At 46.7% G+C, this 17,303-nt stretch overlaps 1 protein-coding gene across 2 annotated transcripts in view; it reads right to left on the bottom strand.

The window, feature by feature from the left end:
• Nucleotides 1-575: 575 nt before the first annotated feature.
• ADAM10 (ADAM metallopeptidase domain 10) overlaps nt 576-17,303 on the bottom strand; it is a 36,306-nt gene continuing 19,578 nt past the window's right edge. For both annotated transcript variants that reach the window (XM_044438666.1, XM_044438667.1), the window contains exons 6-16: nt 16,539-16,688; nt 15,365-15,457; nt 13,542-13,725; nt 11,105-11,268; nt 10,611-10,794; nt 9,364-9,514; nt 8,311-8,494; nt 7,656-7,764; nt 6,880-7,100; nt 5,178-5,304; nt 576-2,960 (exon numbers count right to left, since the gene is read on the bottom strand). In XM_044438666.1, the coding sequence (XP_044294601.1) occupies nt 2,866-2,960; nt 5,178-5,304; nt 6,880-7,100; nt 7,656-7,764; nt 8,311-8,494; nt 9,364-9,514; nt 10,611-10,794; nt 11,105-11,268; nt 13,542-13,725; nt 15,365-15,457; nt 16,539-16,688 (1,662 nt within the window). In that variant the 3' untranslated portion in view covers nt 576-2,865. The remainder of the gene's footprint in view (nt 2,961-5,177; nt 5,305-6,879; nt 7,101-7,655; nt 7,765-8,310; nt 8,495-9,363; nt 9,515-10,610; nt 10,795-11,104; nt 11,269-13,541; nt 13,726-15,364; nt 15,458-16,538; nt 16,689-17,303) is intronic.

Genomic DNA, 17,303 nt, shown 5'->3' with positions numbered 1-17,303 from the left:
CAACACTCTTCTGTCTTCACCATAAATATGAGAGAAGATGTGGATTGACATTTACACGACTCTAGACAAGATGCTAATTCCTATTTTTGAGAGCAATTCATGTGGAAGGTGAGGGCAAATTGACCGGTGTGCCCACTGCCCAGCCATCCTTGACAGTGGCACAAGCAGTAAAATTTGCTTTGTTCAGCAGTAGCCAGATTCAAAGCACTATTTCAATTACACTGACTAGGATTGCTGAGAATACCACTTTTTCTCTGCATTCCACCCTATCCAATGCAAGATCAGTTTGGCCCATGAAATGCAGGTGTTGACATCTAATAGAGAGGTCAATCGCTTCTCACCTCAGTAGCAGAACTAGCTGTACAATTTGTTTGCTCCTGCCAAATAACACCCCCCAACACAAGTATGCAGAGAGGAAATCACGAGGAAGCCTGCAGCAAGCCTTTCCATGGCAGCAACTGCAGCCCTCTCCGAGTCTCAGCACAACAAAACAAGCTCCAAAGAACTACCGCACCCCTTCTTGCAGAAAAGATGGGCAGAAACAAATGGTTAGAAATACAACTCAACTTCCAGAATGATTTCATCAGATCTATTTATTAATGCATTTCAAGTTTCAAAAAACTTCCTTACATTTGTTTGCACGATACTTTTTTTTTGCAACTTTTAGTAAAAATTTCCAAAGTGAACAAAAAGATATTGTATAAAACACAGTGGACATTAAACTGACAGTAGTATTTGATCGCAATTTTCTTGATATTTTTAAATTTTACCACATCTTGACTTGTAGTGGAGAGTTCAGTGCACTTTTTCTTTGCAGAAAACATTAAACTTAGACCCAAAATAAAACAGGGTAGCCAGCTCTCTGCCAAACACCCTAGCCACAGGATAACGTTACAAGCAAAGGATTTACATGTTCCAAGATATACCACACTCAAGAAGTTACTAAGAACTCTTGCAGAACAGAAGTCACCAATGGGGAAATGCAAACCTAGGTTCCAGTCTTTGCACAGTCTGAAGAAAGAAACAGAACCACCCCAAATATATTTTAAAATGGTTTAAAAGCAACTACGTAAATTTCTAACTAGTTAAGATCCTTCAGAATTATTTATAATCTATTGGTCTGGGGGTTTCATGTACAAAATTTGTCTCTAAACCATGTACAAAAAAGCTGTATTTTGAAAAAGTCACCACATACTGTACAAGTTTTACAAGGAAGAGATCCCATTATATTCTTTTAACATTTTTGGCCTTGCTGGCTGGCTTGCGTCACATTGAGAATGCGTGTGTAAACCTTATACTCTTGGAAAAAAACGAAAACAAAAACAAGACAAAAAAAACCAAACCACCCTGGCCAAACCCTTGACAAAATCTGATTGCTAAGCAAAGCCAGAAATATAATTTTTTTTTACAGCCATTTGTTTCCTAATTAGCTTGGTGCTTTTGGAAAAACAGAAGCAGCGTATCACAAGCTTGAATAATGCCCTCTTCCATTTCCTGCATAGCAGTTAAGCATATTACAACATTGCTTTTCTTTCTGTCTTTTTTAAAAAGGCCAATTCTATACACTTTTTAATAAAAACTTTGGGCCATTGTGCTGTTTGAGCTCCCTGCTCCTCTAAGTGCCTTTCATGGCTGCCCCCCCTCCGCCCGCCCGCCCGACAATCAGAACAGCTACAGTGGCTGCCACGGCATTCAGCCTTGTCTCAGTGGTTATCCTTAAAAACAGCATCTTGTTGAAACCTCACCCAAATGCTGATTAAGGTAAAAACAAAAATTAAACACAGCCTTTTATTTCTCCCAAATTTGTGAGAATTGGGAACTTAATTACCACACATTAAGACTATCAGAGCATCAAGAGAGCCACCTGCACTCTTTTGAGAAAAATATAAGACATATCTTTCTACCAAAGCATGACAAAAATGATCATTTAACAGAAGAATAGGCAAAGATTTTATTCTTTTTTGAAAATACTTAAGCTGAGCTCTCAGAAGACAAGACATTTCACATAAAAAAAACCTTACGGATTGTGGGACCTCCTGGCACGTGCTCTCCCGGGACAGCAATGGCGGAATACGAAGCGGACGAGCACTGTCCAGAGGGAAGGGCCCCTGCACAAGCCCGTGGGTCAGAGCCAAGCGTCATTCATTCTGGTGGGCCTTGGGCAGGAGGAGCTGTCTGTGTTTTGCAGTCTGAGCGTGCGTTATCAGAAATTCTGACCATAATATAGATACATAAAAAAGGATTTGATGTGATTCACAATTCCTGCATAAAGCATTACAGAATCCTGGACCTTTATACACCATCAACCTCTGTTATCCTGAGTATGTCAATTAAACAGTAATTTTTCATTAAGAGCGTAAAAGGTTTATAATACAAAGAAACATCCATATTGCAATTCTCTTGTTTTACAATTGCACACAGAAGTACGGGTGTACATTAGAAATACAACGTCTGCATATAATCATTTATGTACATTGGCAAAGCAACGTCTCCAATGTTGAGGCGGTCTAGCTTCCTAGCCTTGACAGTTGAAAAATATATACTTTAATCTGTGTGAAGAAGTTTCATGACAGCCGCGTTTGCCTGCCAGCGAAGAAAAGGCAACAACGAAGAGCTGAGGGGGAAGAAAAACATGGTGCTTAGGACGGTTAAAAATCTGCTTCAGGGTCAGCTGGTTCTCTTCGGAACAGGGCGCCACAATCCTCAAACTTCTCCACTTGTCTCGAGAACCTCATGTCTTGCCTTTCTTCTTCTTCTGCATTCGAGTTGAAAGTTAGACCAGGGACAACGACTTAATATAGGTTTTCTTTGGAGTGAAATTTTCCCACTGTAGGCACTAGGAAGAACCAAGGCAAAAACCAGCACTTAACGTCTCATGTGTCCCATCTGGTAGCTCTCTCGGGGCCTCTGGCGGGGGGCGGGCTGAGCCGTCTGGGGCGGCCTCCTTCGCTTCAAAGTGCCTGCAGAGAAAGAGGACTAAACAATGCATCCTTCCTGCCAGGGCAGCCAAGAGCTTGCCCCCACCATCACCCCCATCCCCATCTCCGTCCCCATCCCCTACATCCTGCCTCCTCCCAGTCCCGGCACTCAAGCTGGCTGCAAGGCAAAGGTGCCATCGCCTGGGGTGAGCAAGAGCTCCCCAGCAAGCGCCCAAGGACCAGCCTCTCTGCAAAGAAGCTGCGCCTCCCAGCACAGCTCTGCCTCACCAGTTCTCCCATCTACTCCTCTTCAACCCCCCCAGATTCTCGCTCCATCCTGCGGCAGCAAGGTGCCATATGCACGACAGGCGACTGACTGGGGCCGGCAACACAACACCACCCGCTGCTTCCAGTAGCTTTGAGAACATTCAGCTTAATGTTTCCTCGGCAGCTGGGACAATTCGGAACAAGGTGAGGGCTGCAAGCACCACCAGAGAGGCTTGGACTGCTTCTCAAGAAGGCTGCAGGGTCCCGTGTGGACCTAGGCAGAGCAGGGGTGGGCGAAGGGCAACAACAGCGGCTCTTTTGGCTGAGCTTGCAATCCCGTCCTCCCTCTCCACCAGCAGGTCTGATGGAAGCCGTAGGGCCACCAATTTCTCACCCCCTACTAGAGGCGTTCTTAAGTAAGGTTGGTGGGCAACTGGAAACCAGGACTTCACGCTCAAGTGCCAGGATGAGCGTGGAAGTGGAAGCAGGTCACTTTGTGGGGTGGTGAGAAGCCTGGGGGGGGGGGGGCAATGTGATACGGGTGGCGGGGCAGACGTGGGTGTGTGTCTGCGACTGGGTGGTCAACTGCGGGCATGCGCATTGTGGTCCGCAGGTGTGCCCCCTTGCTCCTCTGGGCAGGCCTTTTGGGCCGGTGCTGTGCTGAGAGCCCATGAGCACTAAGCCGGGGGAAGCCGCCTCCTCACATGGCAACATGGTCCAGGGTGGGCATGGAAAGGAGAGGGGCCAGGCCTTTGCCAATATTGTGCACAACCCTCACAGTCCCCAGCTGGGGGACGCACTTCTGAACTGGGGGAGAGGCCAAATCAGGGAACAAGCTGCAGCTTCAAGGAACGAGAAGCCCATGATTGGCTGGGCTTAAGGAATCACAAAGTGTATGTGCGGGGGGTGGACATGCTGCCATTTGTCAGGACTCTGCTCTGACATTCCAGCTTTCCGCCTGCGCTGCCACTGCAACCAAACCCTTAAGCTTTTGACTACTGAGCTTTGGGGCCAGGTATTTTTCACACTGGACATGTTCTAATAAGGGCCTAAGATCCATCACAAACCACGTATGAACACGACCCTGCACACTGGTGTGGAAGACCTGTGTTTCCTTCCCTTGTATTCTCAAGTGATTATACAAGATTCATTAGTTTAACGCAGCACTAAGGTAGACAGAAAGAATGATCGCGCCACAGGCTGCAGGCTGGCTTCAGACATCTGTTTTTCTCCAGCCAGGTGTGTTTGACATGTGGTGGGTGCACATTATATACAAATCTGTTTCATTTACAGGGGCTACCCTTGAAAAATGCAGGAAAGATAGGGAAACAGTGTTTTAAATTATGTCTTTCAAAAACAATTTATAGAGGGAAGGTAGCAGCAGCTTTTACCAGGGAAAGAGAATCACTTGGTTAATGCCAAACAGGCAGGCAGCCAACAGCTCCTGGAATCTCTCTAGGCTCAGAATGCAGGCTGAGGGGTGGCAGGAGTGACAGCTGTGACTGGTCACACCATCATACCTGCACTCCAGGACTGCGCAAGCAGGAGCCAGGAAGGCCACCCGTTTCGAGCCCACAAAGCTCTGACAACCTGGGACAGAGCATTAGCTTACCAGGCCAACAAGGTGACACTTCATGTTTTTACAAGTTTTTCTCTTCTATGTACAGCAGGGTGTCCAAAGCTCTTCAAGCTGGAGACTGAAATACATTTTTGCAGAACGCTTCCTGCCAGTAACAAAGCTTGAGGGGAGGCAACGCAGCACTGTGCCATAGGGGAGAACTGTACAACAGACGGGAAATCTCCAGGCAACCGGCAGCTGGAGAGGGTGTGCGACAGTCTGGAGCCCTGGCAGGCCTGCTTGGTACCCAAGGCACAGCACATATCTACAAGCAGGTGCTGCAGTGCACTCAGCCCCTTGCTTCCACAGTGCCGGCCACATTTTCCCGAAGTTCGGAAGAGGATGTGCATTTGTCGCAGCGTGAAAGCACGTACCTGGAAGCGGTTTGGGTGGTGGCAGCTTCGGATTGCTGCTCGGGGTGTGTACACTGCATATCTTAATGAAGCCAGCCATCAACATGATCAGGGCAATCCCCATGAGCAGCACAGCCCACCAGTGTGCCTGAAATTCCATGAAAAATGCAAGGACCATTTAAAAAACAGATGACTCCAAATCCATGATGCACAGCTCCACCATGTCGCAAAAGTGCTGAACAAAGCCATGGCTTGCTGTCTGGAACACTGAGGGAGGCTCCATGAACGAGGCTCCAGGACCCCGGAGAGTGTGCACTGAGCACGGGTCTGTGCCCACCCTCCCAAGGACCCCCCTCGAGTGTGACAGAACTGTGACAGGATCCCAGCACTGCCCACAGGTGGATGGATGGACTGCCCCAGAGCACCCCATAGCTGTTATGCCTGCAACATCAGTGGACAAATCTGCCCCACGTAGGAAGGGGGACAGCTGACCAGAGCTGTCCTTCTGTAAAAGCATAAAATGCAGCCACTGTACTAAAAAAGAACTCAAGCAAGCGGGGCAAATGTGGGGTGGGGAACGGGAGAGTGATGAAAACAAGCTCAGCAATTCTGCCCGCAGCACGGCACCTGCCCATGGGGCGGCACAGTTGGCACGGGGAAGGGAGCTTTTCGGAAGTAGCTCCTGCCACCCTCAATCCCCACAGCACCACCATGAAAGGGAGCTGTCAAGGCAGACTGAAGGCTGCCGCAAAGCAATTCACAGACTGCTAATGGTTCGCTTGCATTGCATTGCAATCTAATTGTTGTTAAAAATACCTCCAATACGCTTTCTGCCTTTAACTCGATTTGAATTGAAGTCAAGCTCAAGAGCATTCCTCCATACATTAATGAAATTATTTTGCAAAAAAATAAACTACCACGAGTTTGGAAAAGGGGGCTTCCCTCTTATTTATGCAGAAGTGTCAAACCACCATACTGGAAAGAGACAAGCTCAAATGGAAAAATGAGGCAAGGCTGCACTAGTGAAACTACCCAAAACTGGTGTGTCGGCGTGGGCGGGAGCAACTGCACGGCACAATGCAATGCTCGGTAGGTTGCGCCAGCGGCAGCACTGCTAGCTTGCCTGTGCTCTCCGGAAGGAGAAATTATGACAAACAGCAACACAGGAAAAGGGCAGAAAACAGTGGAGAAGGACCCCTCCTGTTTACAGATCATTAAAGTCCGTTTTGCGTGCACTCACATGCTGTGACACCGGACAGGAAAGGGGAGGGGAGGATCTGCTGAAGGTAAAAGCAACCGGATTGTTGCAGCAATGTATCTGGGCCCCAACCCCGCCCCCCTCGCCCGTCAACTCTGACTCTGGTCAAGAGCAGAACATGTGTCTTCCTCTGGCAACGCACTATCAAGACAGCACCATGTGTGGCTTACTGCACAAGGCGTAGCCCCAGCCGCCGCTGCCGCTCACAGGCACTGCACCCCTTACATTTAAGTTTACACAGCTGCTACAATGGCTCCGAAAAGTAGAAAATATAGCTATGTATTCCAAGCATGTTTTTTAAAAGCTATATATCCAGGTATCTAAACACCTTCAGGTAGCTGTCTCTCCCTGGAATATCACCTAAACTAAGGGGTTTTTGGGAATATACAAACCTCAAGGAAACTAACAAAGCCCTCTTTTAATATCACACCTGGAGGCACGAGAGATTTCCTGATGTAAGCTTACCACTATCCATTCCGCAATGTTTTCATACAGCTTTGGATTGAAAATCGCCTTCTTCAGCCGGGCCAGGGGGCCGTCAGCATCCACCAACCGGCACCTCATGAACACATCACAGTAGCCTTTGAAATCATTACAAGGGGATCCTGGCTGCAGCGTAATAGTTTTGTAATTGAAGTAGTCCTTCCACTGAGCAGACCCTGTGCTTGCACATGAATCGGCAAGTGCTGGAAAAAAAGAAGAGTGACTCAAGGCTGGATGTGGCTTCACAGAGAGCAATAAAAGAGAGTGCACAGCAAGCAACAGCCACCATTTCACACATGTACTGGAAGAATTAGGACAGGGCAGGCAGCTGGTGGTCTCCGAACCACATGCACGTCTCCATTCCCTGGTCTATTTGACAGCTCCCGCAAATGTGGTGCGGGAAAAAACTGCCTTTTCTCCTTCCATGCAGGAAGCAGGCTACTTGCTTTAAACCGAAAAATGGGCTTGTGGGAGACCTGAGGGAATTTTCCTCTCAACACACTACATCTAGGGGGCCTTGCTTGAAAGGGAAAGTTCAGCTTGTTTTGCTGCTGCCCTTCGCTGCATCATGGTGGCGGCAGCAGGAGCCGTTCCTCGCGGATCCCTGGACTCAGCGGCTGTGGGGATGCAGGGCAGTGGCCTGGTTAGGGGAGAGCCCCGTGAGACTGAAATGCCAGAACCAGGGTGGCCCAAAGGGATTTTAGGGCCCAAGATGGAAAAGGGGGGGGGGGTGTGCTTAGTCACTGGTCAAAGCTTACTTTTCTCCATGCAACAGACATGGCATAATTCTTTGTCATCCTTTGCATCAGTACTGGCACATGTACATTCTTCTAAACCATACTTCTCACAGATAGACCCGGAACATTGCTAGGAAGGAAGCAGACAACTCTTAGCCAAATACACCTTACTTAACCAAGCTCACCGTTAACAACTATTCATACTGACAAGAATCTGGGCCCCCTGCATAGTGGATCTTGCTACTTTTAGGACAGAAAGCTGAATTTTTCCCACCCTGGAAACCATCACAGGTGTCTGAGTTAATTGAATATCAAAAACACCTTAGGATTAAACAGAAAACAAGCAAGGTCTTTGAAAATGGATGCACCTAAATTATAGGAACCTTGAACTCTATGTTAACCTGTGTGCTTTTCTCAGGTTAACAAAATTAAGCAGGGCAGATCATCAGGAAGAACTCACTCACTTCCAACAGAGGCCAGGTAAAAGCCTATCGATGAAGCACCATTTCAAAGTTTATGAAAGTTTATGCTAGCACAAGGCAATAGGAGCTAATGGTTAGAGAAAATTAAGAAAGGCCTGCTTTATTCAGTGGGAGAAACGCTCTCTTCCTGGACCAGCAGTGCATATGCCAAAACTCATCCATCTCTTTGCAGCACCTCTAGAAAGAAGACTTACTCCACTTATGCAAACTTGCGTGTTTCTGTTGCAGTTGGTCAAGTTAGGCTTAGCTGCAGACGTTGGGCAGAAAGAAGAGGTGCCGTTGCATCTCCCTTCTTCTGCGCATTCAGAATCATTCCGACACTTTGCCCCTTCCTTCCTGAAGTCGCACAGTGGTGTACAACAGGGGCCTTGGCTGGGGCTGCAGAGGACAAAAGCATTGGAAGCAGCATGTCACACCGACAGGCCTTTGGTTGACTACAGTCACACGTATGCACGCTTACACGTTGTGCACTGCGATGGGCCTGACGCCATTTCATACACCACCACATGGACCTTACTTGACCCATAAGTGTTCACAGAAAAAAGCCAAGAAGTAGCACTGTGCTTAATCACCTTGTTATAACAACTGGATCCGGCCCTCTTTAGTTTCAGTCAGACTCAAAAAATGTTGAAACTGTGTTAAAAAATTCAAGGCACGGAGACCACATGCACCTGCCTTCCCAGACTCGCCCATCCGGCTCACTTACAGCACTTCCTTTTTATGAAAAGCAGCTGCTTTTGTAGTGCCAAAGCAACAGGACAGGAAGCAGCATCAGTAAAACCAAGGTGGAAGAGATGCATTTTCCAGCCCCCGGAATGCCAACAACGAGGGAATCAGCCCATATTACTGGCCTTCCAGCAGGGGTAAAAATGCTCTGGCCAAGCGTAGATGAGGATGGAGGCAGGGGGGAAGGGTTCAATCCACAGCCTTGGGAAAAACGTTTACAGGCGCTGATTCTCGCTGAGGCAGTTCTCATGTCACATGCTCTTAGAGCTTGAAGTAGGGCCAGAAATGATGACTGATGGTTTCCATAAAGTCCCATGACAGAATCTGCACTCCCGAAGAGTGAAGCTGGTCGAAGCTTACCCATAGGTTTATGGATAAAACGCCTTTCCAGCTCAGAACTGGAGGGGTGTCCTGACTCCTGATGCAGCTACTGCCCCTCAGAGCCATGAATGGTTAGGCGAATGCTTAAGGGCAGCAACTGGCAAGCAGTCCAGCAGCAAAATCCAAGACAGGTTCGGTACCTGCAGCTCTTGCCCGGCCTCAGCTTGCACTTCTTGTCCTCTGGCTGGTTTGCATCGTAACAACATTCCTCTTTGCACTGGTCACTGTAGCCACAGTCGCACTGCTCCCCTTGCTCTACCAGTCCGTTCCCGCAGATGGGCTGGCCAGACTCTGAAACGCATCAAGATCATCAAGTTCAGCTGCTCTCCTGGGAAATTTGACCAGACACATCCTTGGGAGAAGAGTGAACTCAGACAAACGGGCAAACATCCATCCTAAAATTCTGCAGAGAAGCCACACCAAAGCACAGCCCCCCATCCCGTGTGGTGTGTGCACACACTGCTGGTCTGACTGGTACACTGCTTCCTTCGCACTGCACTTCACCTCTGCACCGGAGGCGGTAGGGCACGGATAACTGCTGTGCCTGGGCGGGCCCTCCTAAGCACCCTCCGACCCCAGCACACAAAGATGCTCGTGAGGCTCTTTGTGCACCCGCTGCTTCCAAAGAGGAGTTGCTCCAAGCCGAAGCCATGACCGGCTCACTCTCTGCTGTGCAAACAGGAAGATGAGATCTCTGCAGCGCCTCCGTGAAGTGGTGCTGCTCACGGACACAGCCAGAACTGAATTCAGAATTTTCTAGGGGAGCAAGCTATGCCATCCTATCTAGTCGGATAAATTACTGTGGCACTTCTGAAGGATGGGTGGAAGAGGCATGTTCTTTACTGTAAGCTACAGAGCTGCACTGTGAATGCCTGCCTATTCTGGACAAACACTGCTTGGTTTCTGTCCACTGAAATCTGCATCAAGATGGGAATGAATACTTTGCTTTTTAATTGAGTGTCTTAGAGGAGGGAGAATATCCACTTGCACCGATTGTCATAGGGAGGTAGGGAGAAAACGCAACATGTAGCATTTCACTAAGTTAACTGAAATGCATGTGTTTTAATGATGGGGTGAGTACAATTTAACTACTCATACTATCCACTTGCATGGACAAAAGTCCCAATTGTCATTTCTCAACAATATCAACCAAGACACTAAGCTTGCAAGTCGCCTGACTTTTGTAGACCTCTTGTTGGAGGGTCAGTTTGTCACTGAACTGCCTAAAAAGGAGAAGCTGGGAAATTCCAAACCATGCCATATTGACATAGTATTCTACACCCCCGTGTGTGCGCGCGCACGCACGCGCGCGCTCTCTCTCTCTCTCTCTCTCACACACACACACACACACAGCACCCTGGAAGAATTATCTGGAGGAAATACATACCAACAAAACAATTATTTCTCTTTTTTTCAAGAACTTGACTGATATTCCGAATACTACAGCTAGAGAATTTGTTGTTGTTAAGCTTGTCCCCAGATGTTGCTCTTGCATACATGATGTAATTGCCATTTTCTTTTTGTCCCAAACTTTTAGACTCTCCTGGAGTACATTCTGTGCCTGAATCATGCTGCAATAGACATAATATTTAGCTTTCTCCATTGGAAATCCTTAATTTTTTGCTCCCTCAAAGATCCCCTTGCAACATGAGTGAAGAATTATTCTAAATAAATGTCATAAGGATAAAAGAGGGGTGGGGAGAAAAATATTTACAACCAACTTTCTTGCAGTTAACTCAAAAACTCTTAATTGAATAATAACCAGACTACCTCTGGTAAGGTATCCCAATTATAATAAATTTTCTGAAGTACCAGCACAAGTGTTCATAATTATATTAAGCCCGTCTTGTATAGGAATGGAACCACAACACACATACTTACCGGAGAACCAAAGTTATGGCCAACTTCATGTGCAAAGGTGATGTGAGAAACCTTAGGAGGCACATGGGAGCCATAGTTCTGTACGGTAATGATGCCAGTATTTAAGGACTTCTTTTTGCCATCGGAATAAAGCTTGCTCTTTTCGCATATCCCACCAGAGCTCCCTGCATTAAAATTAAAGCAACCTTTAGAAGGATTATTTTTGATTCACTAGAAAGTTAAGGAAAAAGTATGAACACTGCAAAGAAGCAAATGGCACTGGCATTTTGAAGCTGCACCACCATTGTTTTTATTATCAAAATATCTCATCATACAACCCAGTTCCTTTGAGAAACATTTTCCTGGAACCCCCTTCCATTGGTTTGCCAAAGGTCAAATATATTCCACAACCAGGCCAAGAGCTTATTTAAACTGACAGATTATTGCTAGGGAGAAACATGGCACTCTTCTAGTTGTGTAGAGTCCTATTTTGTACGTTAAGCACCGTGGCTGTTTTTGCACACACTCCTCCATTGCAAAAAGTCTGTCTATGAAAGTGCAGGTGCACCGCATGCTCATCTAACACTGGGACCATCTAACGCATGGGGAGGCGAATGCATGCTGCCCGCCTGCCCTGCCGTTGCTGAAGTCTTGAGAACTGCACCAGGGTGGGGGAGTCAAGGGGGCTGCTGCAGGCTGCGAGAAGCCTGGTCTCCCCTTTATGCATTCTGGCTTTTGCCATCTGCATTGTTTATTAGTGCCTCAATGCATAGGAAGGCTTGCTTGGTGCATTGGGGCTCTGGTGTGCAATACTGGTAAGATCTATTTTATGTTGTAACCATTGCTTTCGCTTATTTTGTATTTTGAAATGTCATGTTAGCAGCAGAGAGATGAAGTGTTTGATGTAGTATTCTGTTTTCCTGTTCTTGTATTGCTACTACATTAGTTGCTTTGGGCATTTTCTGGGGAAAAGTAGCATATATAAATTAAATAATGACAACAATGCTTTCTATTTTCTTTCCAATGTTGTAGTTCCTAATACTGAATTTCTTCTCTCTGGTGCAGAACCCCAAAAGGACATACAGTGAGCTTTCCAGAAAATGACCCCCAGAAAATGGATATTTCCATTCGAATTGGACATCTGTGCACACATAAATGTTGGATCCTTTGCTCCAACCATGCTTATCTGTACTGAAGCCAATTCTCATCTTCACTCTGCTGTCTGGTCTAGAAAGAATTTCAGAGGGTCCGCAGGATTTCATAGCTTCAGTAACTTGGTGTCACAAGTTTCACTTTGGAATGTTGTTCAGTTTCAGACAGAAAGAAAGGCTCTATTTGTGGTTGTTCAGGGCCCAGGATTTTCCTAAGCCTTGGAGGAAATGCTTGTTCACTGCTTGCTTCCTCTGGTCAGATGCTTTCTTTTCCTGACAGGAGGTCAATGTGCTGTTAGATGAACTGAAGCTCTTGCACAGGGCTGAGGAGAAGTTCCTGTGGTCCTCAGCTTGGTGGTACTTAGGCTGTAATTCTTCCAAGTGCTACAGTTCAAGTGCTTAAATAGCACATATTGCTTTTGCAAAGTACTTAGCCTAAGAATATCTGCTTATCTCAGCAAGAAGTGTGACTCATTCTTCAGGGTATATTTACAGATGAACTGTACTGTGGGAGTTCGAGTAGCAACCACATAGACTAAAATACCAGTAAGACGTGTCACACCCTTGGCTGAGATGCCACAGTTCTCCACAATTGTCTTCCCGAAGAAACTACTGGAAACAAATATTCTCATGCTGGGGTAAGATGGGGTGGCACCATGACCTTCAGTATAATGCATGAGTCCAGCAGCCATTCAGACCTGTTTTCTTCTTCTCCTTTTCAAGAACGCAGATGGTGTTAAAGCAACTGGACCACTTCTAGTTTTGAAAGTGATTATTATGACTGATTTAGCTCCCTTTGTGCAGCTGTCACCCAACTCTAGGAAAGTAAGATGCCCTTCAGTCAACAGAAAAAACCAGTATGGTGGTTAGCAGGTTGATACAAGCCATAATCTGTTCAGAGGAGAGTCTGCTTTTGAAGCCTATTTTCTGAAAGGAGAACTTGGTAAGCAGAGACACACAGGAAACTATCCTTTCAGAGATGGATCACTGGTCTCTAAAGATGCTTAGAATGGGACCAGAGACCTTTGGCAGGTAAATATATACTCCGCCGTGGAGTGCAACCCCTGCCTGTGCAGAGGGAGGCCACAGTAGTAAGTACATGAGGTTATCTTAGAAATGATAAGATGATCCTTCCATTTTGGCTTTCCATGAGACTTTTGACCATGCTTACTCCAAGCCATATTTACTTATGTGTCTTTGCATTAATCCAGCAAAAGGGACTTGACTCTTAATTACCCTTGGAACGTTTTGCACACAAGAAACGTGCCCTGCACTTCCACCAAGCCATTTGTTTAAGAACTGCTTACCTGAAGGTGCTCCAACCCAGGCCAAGCCAAGGACGCCATCATCAAAGTCACGATCAGTAAACACGTAGGCCAAACAATAGTCATCATGATTCTGCTCAGAATTGAGCTCTAAAAACTTCTCCACGCCAATGTTGGGAAATCTGAAGGGATTGGAAGGGTCTTTTTCATCTTGAGTAGTGTTGATCTAAAAGAAAAAGGTCTATATTGCTAGACAACCATTGCTGGCTGCGAAACAGACTTTCAAAGATGTAACCTACTTCGTATTACAAAAATGCACACTGTAAAAGGCTGATTCACACATATAATAATATACATTATTCAATCACAGCACTCCATGTTGACTCATGTATCAACTGATTCACAGATGAACTGTGTGAACGGCAACTTCTGAAAAGCACCGAGAAGATGTATGAAATCCCTGCTGAGTTCTGATCTATGGCAGGAGCTTCAGAACATGCAAACCACTGCATGGTGTTAACAGCCATAAAGAGGTGAACATCTACCGATAGGCTGATCCACAGTTTGGATGCCACAAAGTAACACAAGCAGCAGCAGTGCACAAGGGCAACCAGGTTTGTCCCAGTAAACACTGCAAAGCTCCAGCTAATTCACTCCTACACTTGGTGGCCAGAAGATAAAAATAGAGAAAGGAGGGAAGTCACAGGGGCAAGCCATATTCAGAGGAGAAAGTGGAACAGCTGTGCAAACAAGCCCACAAAAGCTGCAAGCACTTCTACCAGTCCGTGGGAACCGGCCGAGGATGGAAAGAGAGCCACAGTCTCTGCCCCGGCAGCCTGCTAGTCAGGCTGAGAGCAAATCAAGGCTTTTCGAGGAACTGAGAATGGCTATTTAAGCACTTGAATGGGGCTCTGCTTAGCGTGGGGCACAGGAGCGTGGCACGCTTCCCCGCAGTATCTCACTCTTAACCTCACCCACTACCTTGATCACTCTTCAAAAGGATTCCCTCCAGAGGTACAAAAGGAATGTGTGAAACTATGCACCGTGTGACAGAGGCAGGGTCTGGTTGCCCAAGTGAAAGAAAGGCATAAACACTCCATTTACTTGTAAATGAGCATGGGTTAGTGGTCAGGTTTGTATTGTTGTTTAGGAAATACATGAGGGGGAAAAAAGGGAAAAATTTAAGCAGTCTTTTTTCCCTTAATGATTTGAAACCACACATGTCAACAGCCTTGATTTAAATCACTCCATCTTACCACTGGGATTTTATGCAGGGCACAGGGCAGGAAGGGAACTCTGCCAGCCGCTCTCACCTGCCTGCACCCTTTACTTGCTTCCCACGCCTCCCAGGGTAGTGATTAAATTCCAGGCTCGGGTCAGGAGAATCAAGAAATACTTGGACAGAAAAGGGAATGCTTCCACGATTCCCTGGTGCCACTACCCAGCCGTACACGAACAACGGTGCATAACCGTATGGGCCAGAAGGCGGACACAGAATTGCAAGAGCCCTCCCTCCACCCACTGTTCCTTGAAGGATAAGGCGTAAGCAAGGTGCAAGCAAGTTGGGGGTGCTGTAAAAGCTCCACGCCGCTGCCTTGATTCTGGAAGTGGGACGGGCCGATCGGGAAGAGGGCATGTCGGGATGGTTGGAACCCTAACAGCAGCACTTCGCATGGCAGTGCTTTGTTGCAGATGTCACTGGCAGCCAAGATTAGAAAGTGGCCTCCGATTCTTCAAGCACGAACAGGGTCAGCGATAGGCAGTATGATCAAGAGCACTGGGTTGTGGACGAAGATCAGATGCAGGAATGAAACCAACCGGAGTTAGTAGCAGAGCTCCTCAAAATCAAGTGGCAGGATACTTACTCTTATTCTTTTTACCATGAAACTGATGTTCCGGATTCCTGAGAAGTCTGTTGACTGGTAAATGGTATCGATTGCTTTAACATGGCTGGATATCTGCAAGGGGGAAAGGTTAAAAGCCTGAGCTGTATGATTCTCCAGTACGTGTAGGATGGATTTAAGGTGCCGCATTAGAGAATACTCTGAAAGCTGCTACAGAAGCACAGGACTCCCTGTCCCAGCAGCACCAGGGTCCTGCCCCCCAGAGCTGGTTCTGAAAGACAGCCCTCCCCTCCACATGAGCCTGAGGGGTCCTGGCATCTTCGGGAGAGGGCCCCTCGGCACAACTGCCTTCATAAATGCATTTGTTGAATGCACAAGCGAGGGCTTTCTCAGCAGCTGTGGAACTCCCTGCCAAGGGACTAGATGGCTCCCTCTCTGCTGACCTTCCACAGTCAGGGAAAGATGTTCTCATTCAAGCAGGCCTTTGGTGTGCAAGCTGGCCTATGAGCTTGCGTGTGGGTCTTGCTGCTTTGCTACAAACGTGCTTCTCAATGAGCACAATTATAGTTTATTATTCTTTTAATCAGAATTTTAGAACAAGTTTTCATTCTTGTGGCAGCAACTGCCTTGATTGCCACTTTTGTCACCGAAAGACAGGGCACAAAACTAATAAATACTGCAAGTCGGTTTCTGGTTCCTCTAGCTCAGCCGGGTCTACACAGGCAAGCAACAGCTCTCCAGGGTTTGAGGCAGAAGTATTTCCTGGCCCTTCCTGCAATGCCAGGCATGGAACCTAGGGCTGTCAGCAGGAAAACCCATTTGCACATGCTCTCCTAGTGAGAGCCATGGGCCTGGTTATTAGTCCTATTATTCTCAGTGAATGCCCAAGCCATTCTCTTCTTCAAGGGCATTTATCATACTTTAGAGGCACCCAAGTGCCTACCCGCAAAGTAATACAAACGCCACAAAAAAGGAGATAAGGTTGCATGAAGCATGCGATGCCATGTAATTTGCACACTTGTACACAAGATAATTTGTCAAGAACGGACGAACACCTGTTGTCCTCACACCAAATGTGCCCTCAGATAAACAGTGGGGGGTGGACAGGCTGGAAGGATCTACGCAGTGCTCGCAAACCGCATGAAAGGCCCCCCGCTTTCATCCTTTCCAGAGGCAATCACCGCTACAGGCTCACCTGTGCAATCACAGCTTCTCTTGTCCCATAGTACCTAAAGAATAGATGGTCTGTCTGAATGTAGAGCTGGCAAGTATTTTTCTCAGCTTGTGCAGCTCGTTTCCTTCTGAAGAGCTCTGGGCCACGATCGGTATGATCTTCTGCAGGTTGCTACAGAATACGAAATGAAGGAGTATTTAGTCGTTTTTATGACTACCGTTTCCATACAGCCCTCCACTTTCAAGAATACAGAAACCATCTAGCTTATGGGACAGTCATATATGCTGCACACTACTAAGCAACAATCTGCATCAGGAAAAAGCAAGAGATGAAACATAAAGACAGACCCTTCAAACTATGCATGGGTCAGTAATCCCAAGACCCCTGTCTACCATCATATGGGACCAGGGCATCATCTTTAATGAGACAGCACATTTGACTCATCTTTGTACCATCCACAATTACAGCATCTCAGATCCAGCCAAATTCCCCTATTACCATACGTGCTGGTACAGCGACTTGGCTCTTAAGAATGTTTGCCTCCAATTAATTTGGCACATACAAAGTTTATCCAAGGACTAAGAGGAAATAAAACAGCTCATGAGCCGGATGAACGCATGAATGAAGTTTCAATGAACGAAGACACATTTCTGCAGCCTGAGGAAATTCTCAGCCAAGTTTTTAGGTTGACAGGTATTCTAAAAATTCTTAAAAATGCAATTAACTTTTAATAGAAATAAGAAAACCTAATAAATCAGTTCAGCCATTGGCATCCATGATCCTAGT

The sequence above is a fragment of the Varanus komodoensis genome, unplaced genomic scaffold, assembly GCF_004798865.1.
Source record: "Varanus komodoensis strain SLA01 unplaced genomic scaffold, ASM479886v1 scaffold33, whole genome shotgun sequence".
Classification (NCBI taxonomy): domain Eukaryota; kingdom Metazoa; phylum Chordata; class Lepidosauria; order Squamata; family Varanidae; genus Varanus; species Varanus komodoensis.
Note: the sequence above shows the minus strand (reverse complement) of the source record. Positions and strands in the feature narration are given on the sequence as shown.